This window comes from Aotus nancymaae, unplaced genomic scaffold (genome assembly GCF_030222135.1).
Source record: "Aotus nancymaae isolate 86718 unplaced genomic scaffold, 86718_ANA_hifiasm-v0.15.2.pri h1tg000018l, whole genome shotgun sequence".
Lineage (NCBI taxonomy): Eukaryota > Metazoa > Chordata > Mammalia > Primates > Aotidae > Aotus > Aotus nancymaae.
Genome location: NW_026988430.1, coordinates 24,415,750 through 24,440,111, shown reverse-complemented (window position 1 = coordinate 24,440,111; position 24,362 = coordinate 24,415,750). Strand labels below are relative to the sequence as shown.

The window sequence follows — 24,362 nt, the reverse complement described above, 5'->3', positions numbered from 1 at the left end:
GAGGAAACCAAAACCAGCACCCCTGATCAGAGCGTGCACTGTCATCTCCCACCAGCCCTGCACTAGGAACAGTGTGTCTGCCAGCCACCAGGGTGGGAGGTGTATTTTATGTAGTGTTCACAGTTGTCACAAGAGCCACATTTTAGCACAGTTACTGGAGACCACCTTTTTTCCATCAACACACACACCCTGAAATTATTAGTAAAAATTCTAGTATGTTAAGCATATAGATTTATTAAAAATAATGCTAATATTATCCTGGGCACATGGATTCCAAGAGAGTTTTTTGCAGCAGATTTCATTATAGTTACTTAACAGCTAAATAATAAAGGTGTATTTATTTTAACTTACAGAGTCACTAAATAATAGAGGGGAAAGGAAAGAGTAGGACTAATCCAGTAGAGACTGAAGCTGGTATCAATCTTCCCTAAGCATCTGTCTGGTCAGCAGCCTGGGGCAAAGCTTGTCTCTAAAGGGTTAATGAGGGCCCAAAGTGATTTTTGCACTGAGCTCCTCCTGTATCTCCCAAGTTGCCAAAGGCATGAGATTCAGAAGAGAGCAGAACCAAACAGTTTATTAAACTGTTCAAATTGTTAAAAATGATTAAAAGCTAAAGATTTTCATAAACACTATTCCAAAATGTTAATTTTAAAAATGTGACTAGCAATATATGCATTCCCTTTATGTCCCCTCCCTATCTCTTAAAATAAATTTGAACACCCAGTGTAAAAAACACTTGAGGGAGAACTAGAAGTCAGCCATTTGAGTAGAGAGTGGAGAGGGAGCAGCCGGCGGGGAGCAGATGCCGGCCCTGCTCGGGCTGCTGATGCAGGCTCCGGTGGCACTAAATCCCCCAGTAAGGCATCAGGTGTCGGGACTCCTTCTCATAGACGTCGGGAACTATGCCATAAGGTGTCTGTACCATTTTAACTGTTGACTTCCCAAAGAGCTGGCGCTCGTAGTCTATCAGTTGCCTCCAGAAGCCAACGTTGGGCCTGATGACAGGCCGCCGGGCCTTCACCCAGTTGTATGCCTCCAGCAGGCACACGTTGTGGAATTTCATCAGGTACGCAATACAGAGCGTGGCTGAGCGGCTGACCCCCGCGGCACAGTGCACCAAGGTGGCCCCGTGCTTCCGGCTCACACTGTGGATCTTATCAGCCACGGTGTCAAAGTACAGTCCAATGGGGGCGTGTGGCATGTCAGCCAGAGGCACTTTCACATACTCAAACTGGGGCCAGTTGAAGTTAGGGATCTCAATGGTAGCATTCACAATGCAGGTGATGCCACGAGCCTGGAGGAGGTGCCGATTGGAGGCCACACTGCCTCTGCCCAGGAAGAGAGAGGAGGTGATTTGAGCAATGCCTCCTATGTCTCCCTCGGAAATCATCCGAGGGGCCATGAGAGTCCTTGGTAGCGTGCTGTGACCTCTGGAGCTCATGAAGACACCAGCAATCACACTTGCATCGTTGGGGGCAAGACCAGAGTGTTTGATTTTCCTCCACCAAGGAATCCAAAATTACAGTCTCCTTCCTGCAAAATACAGGTACGTGTGAGTACTTTAGGTGCTACTGATTCCTCAGAGCCTTCTGTCATGTTAATAATACAGTATCACCTTTCAAAGATAGACAAATCATTTTCTATCAATTAACAGGAAAAGTCACCTAACACAAAAACATGTAAAATCAATGTAAAATTCTGCTCTCTGGTGATTGTCACCAAAAAAAAAAAAAAAAAAAAAAAAGGCTGGGCATGGTGGCTCACGCCTGTAATCCCAGCACTTTGGGAGGCTGAGGTGGGAGGACTGCTTAAGCCCAGGAGTTCAAGACCAGTCTGGGCAACACAGTGAGACTCCATCTCTAAAAAAAATTTTTTTTAAAAATTAGCTGAGTATAGTAATGCATACCTGTAGTCCCAGCTACTCAGAAGACTGAGGTGGGAGGATCACTTAAGCCCAGGAGATCAAGGTGCAGTGAGCTATGGTAGCACCACCACACTCTAGGCTGGGCGAGAGGGAGACCCAGTCTCAAAAAAAAAAAAGGCTGGGCCGGGCGCGGTGGCTCAAGCCTGTAATCCCAGCACTTTGGGAGGCCGAGGCGGGTGGATCACGAGGTCGAGAGATCGAGACCATCCTGGTCAACATTGTGAAACCCCGTCTCTATTAATACAAAAAAATTAGCTGGGCACGGTGGCGCGTGCCTGTAATCCCAGCTACTCAGGAGGCTGAGGCAGGAGAATTGCCTGAACCCAGGAGGCGGAGGTTGCGGTGAGCCGAGATCGCGCCATTGCACTCCAGCCTGGGTAACAAGAGCGAGACTCCGTCTCAAAAAAAAAAAAAAAAAAAAAAAAAAAAAAAAAAAAGGCTGGATGTGATGGCTCATGGCAGCACTTTGGGAGGCCAAGGCCGGCGGATCACCTGAGGTCAGGAGTTCGAGACCAGCCTGAACAATATGGTGAAATCCTATCTCAACTAAAAATACAAAAATTAGCCGGACATGGTGGCGCATGCTTGTAGTCCCAGCTACTCGGGAGGCTGAGACAGGAGAATCGCTTGAACCTGGGAGACGGAGTTTGCAGGGAGCCAAGATCGTGCCACTTCACTCCAGCCTGGGTGACAGAGCAAGATGGATGGATGGATGAGTGAGTGAATGAATGAATGGGCCAGGTGGCTCACGCCTATAATCCCAGCACTTTGGGAGGCCAAGGTGAGTGGATTTCCCAAGGTCAGGAGTTTGAGACCAGCCTGGCCAATGTGGGGAAACCCCATCTCTACTAAAACTACAAAAATTAGCTGGACGTGGTGGCAGGTGCCTGTAATCCCAGCTACTTGGGAGGCTGAGGCGAGAGACTCACTTCAGCCCAGGAGGTGGAAGTTGCAATGAGCTGAGATTGCGCCACTGCACTCCCGCTTGGGCGACAGAGTGAGACTGTCTCAAAAAAAAAAAAAAAAACCCAAACAAAAACTATCTATCTTCTATCATTATCTGACAATGTGAACACTGTGGTATTTCCATGGAAATAATCCCAAGCAATTTGAAGGCCATGGTCTTAAAAGTTCCTGTAAGTTAAATGAGCATTTTACCTGACCTTGGGTGTGGCTAAATGATAACTTCACCTTCCTCTGCCATTTAATTCTGAGCTCCATAATGAATCCTGCTGGCTTTTGTTTAACATCTAAACAACACTATCCTCTCATTATTCCAGTGACTGCTATTAAATCTCAATATATATATTAGAGCAGAAAAGGAAGTTCTTGGTTTCCTGAGATTTTAGATATGTAAGTTCCTCTCACCAAAAGAAAAAAAAAAATCACAATGCTTTATCACCTGCGCCCAGTGGGAAGTGTGCCTGCCCACACCCAGGGGACCGTCAGGAAGCCTGCTATGATTTCAGTCTGACAAGAGCCTCCCCAGGTTCAACAGGCAGGCAGTGCTGGGGCTACTCACTTGCTCAAGAGTCCAGTGGATGCTGGAGCCTGGTCTGGATCCAGAAAGTCCTAAGTGAGCAGCGCTGGTGACAGTGGATACAAATCAGATCTGCAGGAAGACAAGGAGGCAAGGACACAGCCAATCAGTAAGTTGCAAAGAATTCCTCACGGGCTTTCACTGCTAACTTGGGTTTGACTGGAACAGAGCTAGGAAGCAGAAAATGTGCTAACATTTCCAGGTGTGCACTTAAAGGCTGGCTGCACCAGTAAGAAATACCAGCCTGAATCTCAGCTTTTTCTTAATGACACATAACCCACAGTGTGACAGTTTGGCAATAATAAAGACAAATCTCCTCTTGAGAGGAGGAGACTCAGAGACCACAACCTATCCGTGAAACGTCTGGCACTGCCGAGTGCCCACTGGGCCGCGAGGACACAACACGGACTCGAGTCTCTTCTGTGCACTGTCAGTCAGCCCTGTGGTGGGAGGACGGACAGGCCAGGTGCAGTGAGGTGAGCCAAGCAGCCCCATGCCTGAACACAAGGTGGAGGACAGTGTGCGTCAGGAAGCCAGGGATAGGCGTGGCCAGGAGCGATGACATGGGCCATGGCAGTGAGGACGGCTTCATGAACAGCAGGACCACAGATGTGACCGCAGCCAGGGACGCTAGCTATAGGCGGTGCCGGTGTTCAGGATGGAAACTGACAGTTTTCCTTCATTTTGTTCTCTCTTCCATGTTGTCCCTCCTATTTTATTCATTTGTGTAATAATGTAAGTACCATGAACATCATAAAAAATGTGTTCTTCTACTACCTGTTCCCTGCCTTTCCCAGGTAACTGTCACACCTTTTTTTTTTTTTTTTACAGCTCTGTTGAGGTGTACTTGACATATAAACTGCTATACAACTTGATAAGTACATAACCTGATGAGTTCTGACATATGTACAAACTGGAGACACCAGGACCTCATAATAATAAATACATGCATCATCCCCCCCACCAAGCTTTCCTCATGTTCTTTTATAATTAATTCAACCTTTTCTTGCCCTTTACCCCCATTCCCAAGCAACCACTGACCTCTGTCACTATGGTTTGCACTCTAGACTTTTATATCAATGGACTTAGTATATAAATATATATAGGTCAGGCATGGTGGCTCATGCCTGTGATCCCATCACTTTGAGAGGCAGACAGATCACTTGAGGCCAGGAGTTCGAGACCAGCCTGGCCAATGTGGAGAAACCCGGGTCTCTACTAAAACTACCAAAATTAGCTGGGCATGTTGGCACACGCCTGTAAGCCCAGCTACTCAGGTGGCTGAGGCAGGAGAATCACTAGAACTCAGGAGGTGGAGGTTGCAGTGAGCTGAGATTCACCTACTGATGAACCTGGGTTATCTCTAGTTTAAAGCTATTGTGAGTACAGCTACTATGAACATCCACGTACAGGTCTTTGTGTAGACATATGCCTTTTTCTCTCTTGATTAAATACCCTGGAGTGAAGGGCTAGGTCCTATAACACATATGTTTATCATTTTTAAATAGTTTTTTTAAAAAATTTATAATTTTTTTTGAAATGGGAGTCTGGCTCTGTCACCCAGGCTGGAGTGCAGTGGTGTGATCTGGGCTCACTGCAACCTCCACCTCCCGGGTTCAAGAGATACTCTTGCCTCAGCCTCCCGAGTACCTGGGATTACAGACATGTGCCACCATGTCCAGCTATTTTTTGTGCTTTTAGTAAGTTGGGGTTTTGCCATGTTGGCCAGACTGGTCTCAAACTCCTGACCGCAAGTGATCCACCCACCTCGGCCTCCCAAAGTGCTGGGATTACAGGCATGAGCCACTGTGCTCAGCCCCATTTACAAATATTTCTGTCATTATAATACAGGAGCTCTCAAACCTGAGCGTGCCTCAGAATCCCCCAGAGGGCTGTGAGCACAGACTGCTGGACCCTTCCCCAGCTTCTGATTCCATCCCTCTGGGGTGGGGTCGGAGGATTTGCCCTTCCCAGGTGAGGCTGCGGGTGGGGAGGGCTCTGAGAACTACTGCAGAGGTGAGTGCTGTGGCTCTGTCCGCACTCCCCTCGCAAGACTGAGGCACCACGTGTGCTGGTGCTGACGGCTCACAAGTCCCTCCCGGACGCTGTCCTTCCGCCTCACTTGGGGCCAGGCCCTGCTTTGGGAGCCCACATCCCATGACTGGTTAATGCTACGGGAGTACACAGAGCAGTCCACAGGCAAAATCACAGCTGAGGAAAACGAGGCTGCAGTCACATAAGGAACTGCTTGTGTGTGTGCGTGTGTACTGGACGGAAAACGTGAACTGGGCAGAAACTCTCAAGTGAGAACATCCTTTGTACAGCAGAGCCAGGTCTCCTGCCACTTGCGAGTTTTCCCTGGCAGAATCCTACTGGTTTAAAAAGCAAAGTCACTGTGGTAATAAACACAAAATTGGGCTGTCAAGCTGCTGGGGATGACTCTCCTCACGTTGTGGAAAATCTGAAAGATACTAATTAAATCTCCGAGTAGGTTATCTAGTCATCTAATTAAGAGAGGCTTGGCCAGGCGCGGTGGCTCACACCTGTAATCCCAACACTTTGGGAGGCTAAGGTGGGCGATCACCTGAGGTCAGGACTTTGAGAACAGCCTGGCCAACAAGGTGCTACCCCGTCTCTAGTAAAAATACAAAAATTAGCCAGGCATAGTGGCGCATGCCTGTAATCGCAGCTACTAGGGAGGCTGAGGCAAGAGACTCGCTGGAACCCAGGAGGCAGAGGCTGCAAGGAGCTGAGATCGCTTCACTGCACTCCAGCCTAGGTGACAGAACGATGCGTTCTCCCAAATTACGCTGTCTGGGAAGCCACTTGCCCTCCTGAGGCAAAGGAGCCCAAGTTCCTTGTGGAAGCCGGGCTGATTTTGTTAACTCTCATTCGCTAAGCAGTGCTAGGGTACTTGGTGCAGGAGGGAAACAGATTGTGAGCCCTTGGGGCAGAATCCAAGTGAAACAGACACAATGCTCCCTCCCTGCTGCTGCTAGTCTGCCTCTTTGCCAACAAACCTGCTTAAAATGCCGAAGCTGGTCCCAGGTTTCAGGAAAACAACTTCTGCCAGAGGGCATGCAGAGGGCACAGATGGTATAGATGCTTCTCTAACAAACTCTCCTGACCCCCCTGACAGGTTGGAAAATACACGGTTGAGAACGGGTGAGATGATTTCAAGTTGAGAAGTTAAACTAGGAAAAGATGCAAGGTGTCCGGATTTCTAGCTCAAGTCCACACACTGCTTCTCTGCAGTGACTGCAGTGTGGCTGTGTTCTTACCTGCCTCGAGGTGCTCCACACCACCAGCCAGCGTCTGCCACACACAAAAGGGGGCGTGGATCTGCCTAACAAGGTGTTTCAGTGCTACTTACAGAAAGGCTAAGCCCAGATGGGCTGAGCTGCTCCAGTTTCCCCTAGTGCCAGAACAGGGAACTACTGCCACATCCTGGTACACCATTTGGTGCACAGAACGTCCCCACGGCTGTAGAGGGACCTCAGCAAGGAGCAGCCCCAGGGCAGGTGCTACAGGAAGCCTTAGAGTTGTCCAGTTCTCAGATCAGTAGAACTGGATGGTAAAAAATAAAAAACCCACGTGTATTACATCACAGGTGCATGAAAATCTACTGAGTAAGCATGTCCTGGGAGACAAGGAAAGGAGAGATGGTAGCAGAGTTTGACCCGGATTTGAGGGATTGCAGATTGCATGGTGCTCTCTGAGTGAACGTTATCATCCCACTGCAAGGCAAAGGTCTCTGGGACGAAGATGACCAGGGAGAATGCTGAAGAATGTCCACATCACCATCTATGGGGTTCAACTTGGCCTTCCCAAGATGCCCTGTGCTTCCTGGAGGAAAAATGTTTTCCTGGGGGGACGGCAGGGACGGGGGGATGGAGGTAGGGTGGAGTGAAAGACAGAAAGGAAGAGCTGTCCTAAACCAACCCCAGGGGTTTTTTGGGTTGTCTTTTACCAGCTATAAGCAATGTCTTCTCAGAGATGATGCTGGTCTTTTTGGATAATAAGCATCGAGCGCTAAGTACTAAACAAAATACAGAATTATTAGTATAGTCCCAACAGGCCTCTAATCTCAATAATGCATATGCTAACGTTAGTAACAACTGATTGCTCCCTGCACTACAGAGCTCCTGGGATGCGGGCACCAGCCTGTGGCCTTGTAATTGGTCAGCACTGGCATCTGTACCTGCCACTCAAAATAGCTACCCGGGGTCACAGCCTAATCAGAGCATCCATCCTAGTGCCATGGAGGTTACTTTTCTTTTTTTTTAAAAAAGATGACAACCACCAGTATCAGCAGTTACTTTTCTTTTCTTCTCATGTTCAATCAACAGCAGAAAATGGCCACAACGATGTTTCAGGTGACTGTAAAATGCTCCGACTAAAATACTTTCAGTTTTAGGAATTTCAAAGGGTCAGCGTACATATTGGAGAGGCCTACACTGTTACCTCTTTATATTCAAAAAGCTTGTGTAATCACATTTTCTCCTTCTAATCAATCAAGTAAATGTCTATCTAGTTCTTTTTGTTTTGAGGCAGAGTCTCTCTCTGTTGCCCAGGCTAGAGTACAGTGGCATGATTTTAGGTCACTATAGCCTCGATCTTCCAGGCTCCAGAGAGCCTAGGATTACAGGGGTGAGCCACCATGGCCCAAACTTCTGATTCAGTAATGAAAATGATAATCCTAGCACTTTAGATCACTTTAGCTCAGAAGGTGGAGACCAGCCTGGGCAACATGGTGAAACCCCACTTCTACAAAAAAAAAAAAAAAAAACACCCAAAAACCAGCTGGGTCAACATGGTGAAACCCCGTCTCTACTAAAAATACAAAAATTAGCCTGGCATAGTGGTGTGCACCTGGAATCCCAGCTACCCAGGAGGCTGAGGCACGAGAATCACTTGAACCCAGGAGGCGGAGGCTGCAGTGAGCCAAGATCATGTCAGGCAACAAAAGGAGACTCTGTCTCAAAAAAAAGAAACAAAAAGTAAGACTTCAGCCAGGCACAGTGGCTGACATCTGTAATCACAGCACTTTGGGAGGCTGAGGCAGGAGGATTCCTTAAGCTCAAGAATTTAAGACCAGCCTGAGCAACATAATGAGACACTGTCTCTACAAAAAAATTTTTTTAATTAGCTGGGCATGGTGGCACATGCCTGTAATCCCAGCTACTCAGGAGGCTGAGGTGAGAGAATCACTTGAGTCTGGGAAGTTGAGGCTAGAGTGAGCCATGACTGCACCACTGCACTCCAGCCAGAGTGACCCTGTCTAATACATATACACTAAAGTAAAATGAAGTAAAAGATGTTCACAAATTGTTCTATCACCTGGAAAGCTTTAGCAATTGCAGTAAAACATCTCAAATCTTCTACTTACTTTGGCGAAGGGGTCGTTTTTGCTTTTCTCACTGTATTAATTAACTGATAAGATAGTGTTCTGAGATGAGGATAATCCACACAAGATACATAAAGCTAAAGACTGAGAGTCACACTCTGGTTCAGCCACGTATTCCCCCACTGTGACATGTAGCCATAGAGCAACTACCTATGTAGATGTGACCAGTCGGCCATCTTGACGTCCGCAGATGGACTGGCAGCCTGTTCACACTACATTTGCTGAGGCTAGCAGAAGCTGATTGTTGTTTGTTTGTTTTTGAGACCGAGTCTTGCTCTATCACCTAGTCTGGAGTGCAGTGGTGCAATCTCAGCTCAGTGCAACCTCCGCCTCCCAGGTTCAAGCGATTCTCCCACCTCAGCCTCCAAAGTAGCTGGTACTACACACGCACTACCATGCCTGGCTAATTTTTGTATTTTTAGCGAGACGGGGGTCAGGGGTTTTCGCCACGTTGGCCAGGCCAGTCTCGAACTCCTGACCTCAGGTGATCTGCCTGCTTTGGCCTCCCAAAGTGCTGGGATTACAGGTGTGAGGGATCACACCCAGCCCTATCATTGTAAGATACTAGACAGCTGCTGGGTAGAGAATATGCCACAGCCCAAGAAGGAAAGGGGCAGTCTGCTAGATAAGCAGGAAAAACATGCCAGCATTGTGACACAGATGCAAAGATTTGAAGTTTAGTTCCATGTGATAAAAATCACAGATTCTCCACGTTGGCAACAGAAAGAGTAGAGATATCGAGAAGAGACCATCAATAACTATAAAAGGTGGGAGGTCTGCATTTATTTCAGTACCATGGGGTAATCTGTTCACATCTGAAATTGGATTTTTGAATTTGGTCCTCACCCACCTTGATGCTTAAATTACCTATCACTCATTCACTCAGCAGTCTTTCACTGAGTTCACAATACGTGGTCAACACCCTGCTGAGTGCTGCTGCGGACTGCTGCAGAATGTATTCCCCAGAGACGGCCACAGCATCTCCCATCGCACGTGACACTCCTACAGTGTAACCTTGTTTTTTTTGTTTTGTTTTTAGACAGGGTCTCGCTCTGGAGTGCACTGATAAGATTTTGGCTCACCGCCACTCCACCTCCCAGGTTCAAGTGATCCTCCCACCTCAGCCTCCTCCCACCTCAGCCTCCCCATGTAGCTGGAACCACAGGTGTGTGCCACCATGCCCAGCTAATTTTTCTATTTTTTATAGAAACAGGGTTTCCCCATGTTGCCCATGCTGGTCTCAAACTTCTGTGCTCAAGCAATCTGCCCACCTCAGCCTCCCAAAGTGCTAGGATTACAGGCGTGAACCACTGTGGCCAGCCCTTACAATGTAATCTGGACACTCCTCCTATCCAACAGTGGGACTGACGTCCCTCATTTAAACCCTGAGAAACCTTTGTGACAGTCTCAACCCAAAGAATACAGTAAAGGCTGGGTATGGGGCTCATGCCTGTAATCCCAGCACTTTGGGAGGCTGAGGCAGGAGGACTGCTTGAGCTCAGGAGTTCAAAGTTGTAGGGGTCTATGATGGCGCCACTGCACTCTGCCTGAGAGACAGAATGACACTGTCTTTAAAACAATGAACAACAAATACAGGAGAAATGATGCTTCTGAGGCCAGAGAATAAACATGTCGCACACTGCTACCTTGTTCTCTTAGGACGTGCCCTTGGAACCCAGCTGCCATGCTGTGAGGAGGCCTGAACTAGCCCAAAAAGCTACCACATGGAGAGGCTGTAGATGGGTGTTTAGCTAACATCCCAACTGAGGTCCCAGCTGACACCAAGCTCAACCACTAGATACGCGAGTAGAGCACTTTATTATGATTACAGCTCCCAGCCATCAAGTCACCCCCAGGCTTTGAAACTCCCAGCTGAGGCCCCAGACATTGTGAAGCAAAAGCAAGTTGGCCCTAGTAGTGAGGTCCAAATTCCTGACCTGCAGCAATCTGTGAGTATAATACAAATAGTTATTTTAGGCCCGGGTCAGTGGCCCCTGTAATTCCAGCACTTTAGGAGGCCGAAGCAGAAGGACTGCTTGAGCCCAGGAGTTCGAGACCAAATGAAGCAACGTGACAAGAATACACTCACTCTACAAAAAAATTAGCTGGGTGTGGTGATGTGCACCTGTGGTCCTAGCTACAGGGGAGGCTGAGGTAGAAGGACTGCTTAAGCCCAGGAAGTTGAAGCTGCAGTTTGATTGCACCACTGCACTCCAGCCTGTGCAACAGAGCAATCCCTGTCTTAAAAAAAAAAAACAGGGACAGGCTGGGCGTGGTGGCTCACACCTGAAATCCCAGCACTTTGGGAGGCCAAGGCAGGCAGCTCACCTGAGGTTGGCAGTTTGAGACCAGCCTGACCAACATGGAAAAACTCTATCTCTAGTAAAATACAAAATTAGCCAGGCGTGGTGGCGGGCACCTGTAATTTCAGCTACTCGGGAGGCTAAGGCAGGAGAATCGCATGAACCCAGGAGGTGGAGGTTGCAGTGAAGCCAAGATTGCGCCATTGCACTCCAGCCCGGGCAACAAGAGCGAAACTCCGTCTGAAAAAAACAAAAAAAAAAGGACTTGCAAACAAGTTCTGTTTGACAAACAAAACAAAACAGTTACTTTATACCAAGTTTTGGAGTGTATGATGCAGCAGTAGTAAGTAGAGCAGGGATATACAGGTAACATAAGGCATAACCCTGTGCTTGGATTTTATCATCTGACAGAAATGACACAAGACACATATATAAAAACAGGAAGAGATGGACTACCATTGAGAGAACAAAACAACTGGTGAAACTGGGTGCTGCAGCAATGCACACAGGATCAAAGCAAAGTAAAAACAGCCAGCAGTGCTGAACACCCGAGTTGTTTCTTGGAGAGTTTTTAGAGACTGCATACCATGCTTTTTCTCCACCCAGTCTTGCCTTTCAAGAGCCTTCTTGGCCAGGCACAGTGGCTCACGCAGGTAATCCCAGCACTTTGGGAGGCCGAGGTGGGCAGACTGCCTGAGGTCAGGAGTTCATGACCAACTTGGCCAACACAGCGAAACCCGTTTTTACTCAAAAATACGAAAATTAGCCAGGGCGTGGTGGCCGGTGCCTGTAATCCCAGCTACTGGAGGCTGAAGCAGGTGAATCGCTTGAATCCAGGAGGTGGAGGCTGCAGTGTTGTTATCGCGCCATTGCACTCCAGACTGGGTGATAAGAAACACAGTCTCAAAAAAAAAGCCTTCCTTGTATTTAGACTTGGAATGGACAATACAGCCTTTTTCTACGGTCCTCAACTATTCAGCAAGTGTGACCCAAGCCCCAGCAGCACGGATACCACCTAGAGGCTTGAAAGAAACGCAGAATGCAGGCTCCATTCCAAGACCTACAGAAGGGGCTCCAGCAGGTTAACAAGATCCCAGGTGATCTGTATGCACAGTTTTAAAAGTGCAAACTGAAGATTAAACCCATTAAAAACTAACTTAATAAAATGTGAGAACCTGCCTCATTCTGCCCCATTCGACCTGCGGCAGCACACTTGGGCACTTGTCCCACGTAAGCCATGTGAGCACCGCTCAGCCTCTCCCGGATCAGTATCAGTCTGCTGTCGCGGTCCCCAGAGAATCAGAGGTAAATGGAGGTGAAGAGGCTTTCCCAGACTCTACAGACTCTACACAGAGAATCGGTAGCCCCACTGGGACCAGAGCTGTCCTTCCATGAGTTGTCCATTTGTTGCTTAGTCATACAATCAGACCACAACAGATCCATTCATTCAAAGACTACCAAAATGTACATTTCATTGGGGAAAAAAATAAAAACTGCAGAGAGAAAGGAATTAAGGACCATAAGGTCAGGTTGATGTGACTGTGCTTTACAGACTGGGGAGTCATTGCTAAGAATCCTAAACTGCTGTGGTACGAGATGGTCTTCAGGTGTGAAACATCCGATAAAACTGCACCAAGAACATGCTTGCAAAAGTCCACAACCGTATTTAAACTTGTTTAGTGATAACTGGAAACCAATTTGGGCAATGGCTTATATAAATAACACTTTAAAATTTTCCAGGAGTAAGTGGTAAAAATTAAATGTGAATCATATGTGCTTGGTTAAGCAGTAAACTTTTATTTATATAAGCCAGAACATCTAGAGGCAAATTGCTTTAAAAAAAATCACTTATCAGCAATAAAACCCAAGTAGGTATGAGTTTGCCTCAAAACTGTCAAAGTTACTACTGCCCTCTGAGAAGCAAGACCATGAAATCTAAGAAAATGCAGGTCTTTTCACAAATTAAGATTTCAGTCCTTACAAGTTCATTATTACTTTAAGGGAAGACAAAAAAGGAATTTATAAATTAGAATAAAGTTTGCAAGACTAAGAGCTCAGTAGTTAATAATCACCCTTTGATCATCTTCCCCTTTGATGTCTCACTGGACCATATCAAAATCCTTAAAACTCCAGCAGTGAGCTGCAACCCTCACCCTATGAGGACTTCCTTATCATATACCTGGTCCAATTCCACATCTTTTAGTGTTTTTTTTTTTTTTTTTGAGACAGAGTTTTGCTCTTGTTACCCAGGCTGGAGTGCAATGGCACGATCTCGGCTCACTGCAACCTCCGCCTCCTGGGTTCAAGCAATTCTCCTGCCTCAACCTCCCGAGTAGCTGGGACTACAGACGTGCGCCACCATGCCCAGCTAATTTTTTTTTTTTTTTTTTTGAGACGGAGTTTCGCTCTTGTTACCTAGGCTGGAGTGCAATGGTGCGATCTCAGCTCACCGCAACCTCTGCCTCCTGGGTTCAAGCAATTCTCCTGCCTCAGCCTCCCGAGTAGCTGAGACTACAGGCACGCGCCACCATGCCCAGCTAATTTTTGTATTTTTAGTAGAGACGGGGTTTCACCTTGTTGACTAGGATGGTCTCGATCTCTTGACCTCGTGATCCACCCGCCTCGGCCTCCCAAAGTGCTGGGATTATAGGCGTGAGCCACCGCGCCCGGCTTTTTTTGTATTTTTAGTAGAGACGGGGTTTCACCAAGTTGACAAGGATGGTCTCGATCTCTTGACCTCGTGATCCACCTGCCTCAGCCTCCCAAAGTGCTGGGATTATAGGCGTGAGCCACCGCGTCCGGCCACCTTTTAGTGATTTTATACCAAATTAACTTCATTTATAAAGTATTGATAAATTAATTTCCCATTTCTCTTTACGAATCAAAGGCACCTATAATTACCATGCTGGAGTTTCTGAGCAGGGTGAGGTAAACAGTTGAGTCTTTTGCTTCAGCTGGATGGAGGGAACTGATGAAGGCTGTCCCCCCTCCCATGCTGAGGGAGCAGTCCTACCGCATTGTGAGGGCAACTGGGTGTCTGTGCCATCCTTCAGCAAAGGGAGGAATCAAGTTTTCAGCTGAACAGGAGGGAGGTCCAAAGGCAGAGGATCCTGAAGTTATTCCCTTGGCTTTAACTAGCTACTGAAAAAATACTGTCTTGAAATGCAATATGACAATGTAATAGTTCCCTTTATCAGACCATATTATTACTAATTATTAAAACATTTCTAGACCACGCTGGCTGAAATGTTATGGTGGCTCATGCCTATAAACCCAGCACTTTGAAAGGCAGAGGTGAGTGGATCACCTGAGGTCAGGAGTTCGAGACCAGTTCCTGGCCAACATGGCGAAACTCCATCTCTACTAAAAATACAAAACTTAGCCAGGCATGGTGGCAGGCGCCTATGATTCCAGCTACTTGGGAGGCCAAGACAGGAGAACTGCTTGAACCCGGGGAGGGCAGAAGTTGCAGTGAGCCACGATCACACCACTTCACTCCAGCCTGGGTGAAACTCCGGCTCAAAACAAAACACATTTCTCGAGGGTCAGGTGTGGTGGCTCACACTTGTAATCCCAGCACTTTGGGAGGCCAAGGCAGAGGGACTGCTTAAGCCCAGTAGTTCGAGGGTGCAGTGAGCCAGGATCATGCCACTGTACTCTAGACTGAACCAAAGAGAGAGACGCCATCTCAAAAAAAAAAAAAAAAAATAGTTTGCCAACTGATACGGTTAGGCTGGTGTCCCCACCCAAATCTCACCTTGAACTGTAATCCCCATTTGCCAAGGGCAGGACCAGGTGGAGGTAACTGAATCATGGGAGCGGTTTCCCCCATGCTGTTCTCGTGATTGTCAGTGAGTCTCATGAGATCTGATGGTTTTAAAAGCATCTGGCATTTCTCCTGCCTGCACTGACTGTAAGTTTCCTGAGACCTCCCCAGCAATGCAGAACTGTAAGTCAATTAAATCTCTTTCCTTTATAAATTACCCAGTCTCAGGCAGTTCTTCATAGAAGTGTGAGAATGGACTAATACACTGATACTTGGTTGAAACTAGTAAGTCCTAAAACCACCACAGTACAGGAGATACATTTTTCAAAGTTTGGTCCCAAGGAGTCCCACATGAGAATCACCTGGGCTGCCTGTTACAATGTAGACTCCTAGACTCCACCCCAGACCTAATTAATCAGAATTTCTGGAAGTGAAGACCTAAACAGTTATATTTCTAGCAAGTACATTTTTACAAGGAATCTAAAAATATTAAGACTAATCTGATATTGTGGAAAGATAGGTATTACTGCCTATACTTTCTAGGAGAATAAATGGAGTAAGAAACTCCGTAACTGCAATTTTTGAAAAAAAAAAAAAAGATTATTTTCAAATAATACAGTAGTCATTTGGATTTAAGATACAATCTAGTTCAATGCATTTGTAAGCCAGGGAGAGGGGATTCCCTAGGAACCTTTTAAATAAAATTTTAAAAAATAAAAAATAAAGATACAATCTAGTACACAAAACAAGTTCCACTTCATTTCCATTTGCGATCATCTTTGGCTGAAAGTTTACACCAAGTAATTGAAGCTCTGTAAAACACTAAATACTTCTCCAATTTTTGTTAACAAGAAATATGTGATAAAAAGGAAAAAAAAGAAACATGTGAAATGTGAAGTGATCTAAGAGTTCTGTCCCCTAAACACATACTATATGTGACAGTACCAAATAAAGGCCAGTAAAGATTTCTTTCTTTTTTGAGACAGGGTCTTGCTTTGTTACCCAGACTGGAGTGCAGTGGCACAATCTAGGCTCACTGCAGCCTCAGCCTCTGGGACTCAAGTGATCCTCCCACCTCTGCCTCCTGAGTAGCTGGGACTACAAGGGTGCGCCACCATGCCTGGCTAATTTTTTTGTATTTTTTGTAGAGACAGGGTTTCGGCGTGTTGCCCAGGCTGGTCTTGAATTTCTGGACTCAGACAATACTCTGACTGGCTTCAGCCTCCCAAAGTGCTGGGACTGTAGGTGAGAACTAGCCATGCCTGCTCTTGTTTTTTTTTTGTTTGTTTTTTTGAGCAAGGGTCCTAGAGCACAGTGGTGCAGTAATGGCTTACTGCAGCCTCAACCTCCCAAGCTCAAGCAATCCTCCCACCTCAGCTTCCCAAATAGCTGAAACCATAGGCATGAGCCACCACACCCAGTTTTGTGTTCTTTGTAGAATCAGGGTTTTGCCATGTTGCCCCCAGGCTGGACTCAAATTCCTGGGCTCAAGCCATCCACCTCCCTGGGCCTCCCAAAGTGCTGGGATTACAGGCATGGGCCACCACTCTTGGCTTCTACATCCTTTGGACATTCATCAAAAATGCAGTTTGAAGGCTGGGTGCAGTGGCTAATGCCTGTAATCCCAGCACTTTGGGAGGTCAAGGCAGGTGGATCACCTGATGTCAGAAGTTCAAGACTAGCCTGGCCAACATGAAACCTCGTCTCTACTAAAAATACAAAAATTAGCTGGGTATGGTGGCACATGCCTCTAATCCCAGTTACTCAGGAGGCTGAGGTAAGAGAATCGTTTGAACCTGGAAGACAGAGGCTGCAGTGAGCTGAGATCGCGCCACTGCACTCCAGCCTGGGGGGACAGAGAGAGACTGGAAAAAAAATGCAGTTTGATGTAAAATTGGTATTTAAATAGAGTTGGAAGGAAATGTACTAAATTCATGGGAATGGTTGTCTCAATAGGAAAGAAAAAGGGCCCAAGGAAGTTTTGACTTGATAATGCTTAATATTTTGAGCATTATAAAAGATAAAGCACGACCAAGGATTTTTGAATGGTGAGTCATGATGTTGGTTAATTTGCTTTCAATAATTTTTTTTTTTGAGACAGAGTCTTACTCTGTTGCCCAGGCTGGAGTGCAGTAGTGCAATCCCTGCTTACTGCAACCTCTGTGTCCTGGGTTCAAGCAATTCTCCTGCCTCAGCCTCCTGAGTAGCTGGGATTACAGGTGCATGCCACTGCACTCAGCTATTTTTTTTTTTAGATGAATCTATCTCCCAGGCTGGAATGCAGTGGTGCGATCTCAGCCCACTGCAACCTCTGCCTCCCGGGTTCAAGCAATTCTCTCTCTCAGGTTCCTGAGTAGCTGGAAGTACAGGGGCCCACCACCACACCTGGCTAATTTTTGTATTTTTAGTAGAGACGGGGTTTAACCATCTTGGCCAGGCTGGCCTTGAACTCCTGACCTCATGATCCATCTGCTTTGGCCTCCCATAGTGCTGTGACTACAGGAGTGAGCCACCACACCTGGCCTAACACTGGCTAATTTTTGTATTTTTATTAGAGATAAATGGGGTTTCACCATGTTGGTCAGGCTAGTCTCGATCAAACTCCTGACCTCAAGTGATCCACCTGCCTTGGCCTCTCAAAGTGCTGGGATTACAGAAGTGAGCCACTGTGCCCAGCATAATTTTCTATATGACTCCATTTCTAAAAATAAATATTTTTAAGAGAAGAAAATTAACAACACATAGTTATTAGTCCAAGCCCCATCTCCACCTCTGGCCTGAGCCTGCTCGTGCTCTTTATATAGAAGCCAGAATAACAAGTTTATTTGGTGAGAGAATCACCAAGGAGTAATAATGATGACACGAATTGCAGTGGTGTGATCTTGCTGCATTGCAACCTCTGCTGCCCAGGTTGAAGCGATTTTCCTGCCTCAGCCTCCCGCGTAGCTGGGATTACAGGTGCCTACTACCGTGCCTGGCTAATTTTTATAGTTTTTAGTAGAGATGGGGTTTCACCATCTTGGCCAGGCTGGTCTTGAACTCCTGAGTTCTATCCACCCACCTTGTGATCCACCTACCTTGGCCTCCCAAAGTGCTGTGATTACAAGCGTGAGCCACCATGCCTGGCAAAGTGGCGAAGTGTGTCTTTATTATAAATGTTTTGTGTTTTATAATGAAACACAAAGATTTAAAGATTTAGTTAAATCTAAGATTTAAATGTTAGCTAAACTGGCAAAATATTTCATTATAAATCTTCAAAGTTAATGTAATTTGTATGCTGACAGTACTCTTCCAGATTTTATTTTTACCAGGGCCTTAAAACTTCAAGCAAGTTCACCTCCTGGTCACTCTCCCAGGCAAGGAAGGCTGGTGCTTCGAAGGTGCTCTCTGCCACATAATGTTGACTAGTCAACAGAAGTAGCATGCTCTAGTTACGGAATTTTCTCATATGTACCCACACACTCAAAGACATAAGGAGTCAAAAAAAAAAACAAAAACCTCACCCTAGGCCATTGATGCTGAAACTGTTCTGAGACAAAGACAGAAGTCAACCCACCAGCTGCATATGAACTTTAAAAGAACCTTCTTGTCCACTGAGGTTTCAAGATGGCATGGAGCATGAGAAGTTGACCCAATTGGACCTCTGGTTGCTCTTGGTCAGTGTAAGAACAGAATGGGATGTGCCCAGGTGAGCTGGGTGGGCTGCACGTGAGAAGGCATGCTGTGGCCTTGGCCCTTGGCCTCCTCACCCAGACTGAGGCTGCCCTTGCCCTGCAACAGGTGGGAAATGGAGCTCCCCTGGGAGAGCTGCCTGCTGGAAGGCCGATGGGATGACAAAGAACACAGCTGGGCTCCGCCCCCGTCACTCAGATCAAGAGGTTCCCAGACTAACGACTTCTTACTCCTCCTCCTTTGGGTGTCTTTTCTTGAAAACTTCTAATTTATCCGCATGTGGTTTCTATAATTAAGATTATTTTAGAGAATCTGAAAAAAAAATCTTTACTATAATGAGCAAAAAAGTCTTTGTGGCTTATGTAAATAAAGACTGAAAATAAAGTGATTTAGCTATTTCCCAAAATACTTTACAGAAGAAATAGAAAGGATCTGCAAATCTCAGTCTTTGTGCTAGTGTTCTTCCATCACCCCTCCAGCTAAAAAGGATTCCCCTTTTGTAAACCTACAGAATTGCAGAACATTCTGCTCTAAGGGCAGAAACACAGTACATAATACTAGGCACACAGTAAGTACTCAACAAACACAAGAATTTAACAACTGTCCTCAGGTGAACTGCCTACCTCTCCCCACAGCCTCCTCTTTCTCTCATTCTCGTGCGTTCTCTCTCTCTCTAAATCCAGCTGGCAAAACTAAACCCAGGCAATCAAACTGAACCTGGCAACTGTCTGTTCAGAAAGCAGGAATTCACACTGGGTGTGGCACACGCTACGCTGCAAGCTCCCAGCTTCTTAGGAGGCTGAGGTGGGAGGATCCCTTGAGCCCAAAATTCAAGGCCAACCTGAGCCACACTGCTAGACCCCATCTCTTAAAAAGAAAACAAACAAACAAAAACAACAAAAACCCAGCTCTAAGCTACTTCTACTTTCTCACCCAAAGGAAAATTTGGAGAAAAATACATTTAAAAGACTTAAGAGAGCCATTGATTCCTCCAGCACAGAGTCTGTGGTTACTTTGGAATTACCAAGAAGTATGAGTTAGGGTCTATGCATAGTGCCTCTTAAGGATAACAAGCAGGTCCACAAGTGTTTAAGTCTCATCCTCAGAGGGTACTTTAACAAGGATAGGCCTGGGTTCCTACACAATACGCTGTCCTACACATTTAGGGCTGGGCACAATGAAAGCATTCACCAGAGGTAGGATTCATTCAAGAGCCTTAAAAGAAGACTTCTAGGTACTAGACACTTTTATTTTTAGCACTTCATTTTGCATATTTAAAATTTCCCATAACTACTCATCTGTTTCCAAAAAAACCAACCAACCAAACAAACAAAAAGATTGATAAAAGGATTCTATTAGATATCTTTCAACCAAACAGTGGGAAAACCATTTCTGGTGTTTGAGTGGTTAGTCCAAAACACTTAACTAAATAGAAATATGCTAGTACATGACAGGCTAGGGCTCAGACTACCCAGGGGACCTTTATTCATTCATTCAGGAAATATTCGAGCATAATTGTGGTTAAACAGCAAATACAGAGAATTACAAACTCAAAGCTGACACCACTGAAGGAATGTAAATTGGTACAACCACTTTGGAAACCAGGTATCAACTAGTAAAGCTGAAGATATGCACACCTGACTCAGGGCTGTTCATAATTGCCTCAGACCAGAAACAACCCAGATGTCCATCAACAGTGGACAGGTCATTTGTGGTATGTTCATAAGACAAAAATGTACTAACTGGGCTGGGTGTGGTGGCTCACGCTTGTAATCCCAGCACTTTGGGAGGCCCAGGCAGGAGGATCCCTTGAGCCCACGAGTTGGAGACCAGCCTGGACAATACAGTGTACAATAGAGACCCTGTCTCTAAGAAATTAAAAAACAAAAACAACTAGTCATAGGCAACAATATGGATAAATCTTTAAAAATAGCATGCTGCAGGAATTTAAACAAAAAATTATATATGTGCATGTGTGTACACACACACACTCGCACGATGCTGAACAGAAAGGAGGATTCACAAGAGTATCTACTTTGATTTCGTTTGCATAGAAGTTAAAAACAAGCAAAATAAAACTCTGCCTTTTAGAGATTTATATTTAGGGAATAAAAACTATAGAAAAGAAGGAAGTGATTTCCATAAAAGTCAGGGTAGCTTCTGGCTAGATGACCTCTGGGGGAGGGGAGAGTGTGGAGTCAGATTCTTGACCTGCAAGACAGTTACACTTACATTTTCTTTAAAATAATCCATCAAATTATCCACTTGTTTTACACACTTTTTTTGCATGTTACAATTCACAAAGAAATCCAATGTTGATTTCCGGGAATTCAGAACCATGACAACAATTCTGGCCAATCCTCTCTGAATGTCATTATTTGCCAGTCAGCTTCATGAGGTCAGAGACCGACCTTACTTGCCTTCCTCCCCTGTATTCAGGCACAGCACCTTTAGCATGGTAAAAGTCCTCAGTGAATGTATAATATATAAATCCACAGACTCCTGACATGAATTTTGTTTTAACCCATCCATTTCCTGAAATTACTGATTTGAATGGTGCCCACGTTAACACTTTCCTTTCCTTTCTTTGTCTTCACCCAGGTGAAGTAAAGCTTTCATAAATAATAAAGCCACCTTACATGTTAGCTCTGTAAGTTTATACCCAGGCCTTGGTTGCTTTAGCAACTCTCCCTGCTTTCCACTCCCTTTAATGTTTCTTTATAAGCAAGGACAAAACAATACGCTAGTAGTCCTAGATTTTTTTTTAATAGGAAAGTTTTCCTCTGCACCTAAGGGTAAAACCTAGGATCGTAATGATTCTACTACTTTGAAGTTGTTTAAGAAAGGGTCATTTGTCCCTTGCCCTAAGAACTACCACCACGCTATCAGGATTATTAAAACTTTACAAACAGTTGTACTTAAATGTTACTTGTTCTTGACAGAAGCCAAATCTTTATGAACAGGACAAGTCAACTTTAAAATAATTTCGGTTCAAAAACCACTGTGTGCAAACAGACATTTATAAAAATGCTTAGAAAAGTCTAAAAAGATATACATAAACTGATAAAGACACACTCCGCAGTTACTTTTGAGAAGGAGGTTCAAAAGAAAGCTTTAATCTTACTAGTAAATTTTAAATGAGAAAACGATTAATGTATTTCTCGTGATTTTGGGAAAAGCATTTTTAATCCATTTGCCTTAAAATCCCAAGTGCAAAGGAACCCAACAAACATAACCCTCCCTAAAGCTCACCTTTTAAAGACTTTCAAGTCTTAGAGGATGTCCTGGATTTACACACTTGGCTAGTTTTTTAATGAAACGAATATACATTTAGGCCATTCTATTGAATATTACAGAATTCATACCTGCAGTCAACCGATATGAAAGCTTTCAGATGAGAACTCAGGACAGACACGTTCAACACTGACATGAAAACGACTTGGAATGAAGGAAACTGTCTCCAGTTTTATGGGGGAAAGCCAAAAATACCAAGCAACTACCTCTCCTCCCCCAAGCGTCAGAAGATGAGTCAGAGCTGGAGGCAGGAATAGGGCCCCTGTGTCAAGCCGCCTGTGCAGGGCTTCTTCCTACCTCCTCGTGGTAACCCTCGTCCCTCCCCCAGGTCAGAGTCTCTGCCCTGGCCTGTCCCTGATGTGGAGTGTCCCTGGTGTGAATTCTCAGGCGTCTCTGGCGAAGAAGAGGCGTTCACTGTGGGGGTGCCTCCTTCCCTGCGTTTCTCAAGGGACATAAGACTAGGGGCCATTATGAGTCCACAACAATCACCAAATTGCAGCTCCAGGGAGTGGAGCTTCCAGACACACGCACAACAACTTTGCAAAGAATACAGCACCTTTGTTGCCCTGGTTTAGAGAGCCGGAAGGAAATGAGAGAAACTGACTTGCCCAGTGTGACTTAACTTTGTGGCAGAGCTGAGTCCCGGGCATGGAGCTGCCGGCTGGCCTCGGCCTTTCTGACTCTTAAGTGATCTGTAGAATGTCAGGGAGGACGGTCCAACATTCCATTTTACTTCTAAGTGGCCTTAGGGACTAGGAATTCCAGGAGACTCCGGGTTAAATCTCTTGGTCCCTATTCCTTTAAAGTTACCAATGAACTCGGAGTTTGCTCTTCGCCTCCGTTTTTACATCTGTAAAATGGGAGGGTAATACTCTCCACCCCCGTCTCTTAAAAAATGATAATGAACAGCTAACCAGTTAACACACGAAATGCCCGGAGGTCCTGCTGAATAGAAGTACAAGGTAGTTAAAAAAAAAAAAAAAAATCCCTGCACAGTAAAACTGCATTTGTACGTCGCTCCTCCTTTCCCAGCCTCTGGGATGCCCAGTTACCATAACACTGGCTGGTACCACTGGCAACATCCGCCTAAATATAGTTATACAATCCACTTAAGGCGGCCACAACACGCACCTCCTCTCTACCAACAACTCAACTTAGCTTCGGAGCAAGGATACTTAGGAGAAATAAAAAGACAGATGTTAGCACCGCGCACACCCATCTACCACCGCAGAGGAAGACTTAAGTTGGATACTTGGTATCGCTGAAAGTCAAGTTGCTTCTGTCCATGCACCAGAAACCTCTCAGAGAAGCAAAAATCCGCGGCGCGCTCCAGAGCGAGTGATGCCGGCGGGGCAAGGCGGCCTCCGCGGGGTCGGGAGGCGGCGGAGGAGAGGCGCGGCCGAGGATGCTGGATCCGGGCGCACAGTGCTGGGGTCGCGGGGGCGGCGCAGCGGGGGAGCGGCAAGGGGCGCGCGCCCAAGGCCGGCCGGGGGCGCTGCGGATCCCCGGCCTCTACTCCCCGCGCCGCCCCGAGGCAGCTAGGACAGCCCGGGAGCAGGTGGGGGCGCCGGCACAAAGTTTCAAGAGGCGGGGTCGCGCGGGTCTCCGGGTCCCTGGAGGGACCCGAGGCGCGAAGTCCCGCCCTCCTGTCCCCACCCCAACACCCTCCCCACAATCCCCATCCCCAGGCCTGCGGGTCCCCTACCGGTGCGGAGCAGGTCTCAGCTGAGGCTCCGTCCTCCTGCGCGTCCGCCGGCTTCTGCGGGATGGGCCCCGCGCGCGCCGTCTCCTCCTCCCTCCGCCCGCGCCCGGGGCGGGCCGCGCGCACGCTCCCTGCGCCCCGCCAACCTCTCCTGGGGTGGGGGGGACGCGGCGCGGGGCGGCGGGCAGCGCGCGTGCGCGCTGGGCTTCTGCGCCGTGCGGGGTGGCCCGGGCGCGCCCCCAGCTCCCGAAGCAGCCGCCACCCTCAGGGCGCCCCTCAGTGCGGGTCCCCTGGTCTCTTCCCCTGCCTCACACACGGGCGGCCCCTCGCTCCCCTCGTCAGCATCTGCCTAGGAGCCAGGCTCGACGCGAGCTGCGGGGGCGCTTTCAGGATTGGCCAGGATTAAAGGCGAGAAAGCAAACTCCAGACAGGTGTGTGAAGCCGCCGCGAGCGGCTCGTCGCGACCTCGACCCCGCCCCACCCCCTCCCCAGCCCAGAGAGCCCGGGAGTTGGAACCCAAGAGCGAGGGGAAAATCAGTGGCGCAGCAGCTGCTGGCTGACCCTCGCTGGAACAGTTAACGGGCAGCCGTGCAGCCCGAGACCCGGGGGAGGTGAACGTGCAACCTCCTTGCGCAGCTCCGCCTGCTTCCGCCACGCCGCGGGGCCGTCCGAGTCTCGGAGCCCACACCCACCGGCAGAGCCCCCGAGGCAGGGCTGGGGGGGTCTCCGGAGCGCAGACGGGACACAGGCATTA

General features: G+C 47.0%; 1 protein-coding gene across 1 annotated transcript; it reads right to left on the bottom strand.

Moving 5' to 3' along the window:
• Nucleotides 1-214: 214 nt before the first annotated feature.
• DUSP14 (dual specificity phosphatase 14) lies at nucleotides 215-23,668 on the bottom strand. The gene is made up of 3 exons (XM_012445542.3): nucleotides 23,612-23,668; nucleotides 3,447-3,536; nucleotides 215-1,533 (listed from the first exon to the last, which is right to left on the bottom strand). The coding sequence occupies exon 3, from the start codon at nucleotides 1,439-1,441 to the stop codon at nucleotides 845-847; it is 597 nt and encodes a 198-aa protein (XP_012300965.1). The 5' UTR covers nucleotides 1,442-1,533; nucleotides 3,447-3,536; nucleotides 23,612-23,668; the 3' UTR covers nucleotides 215-844.
• Nucleotides 23,669-24,362: the final 694 nt, after the last annotated feature.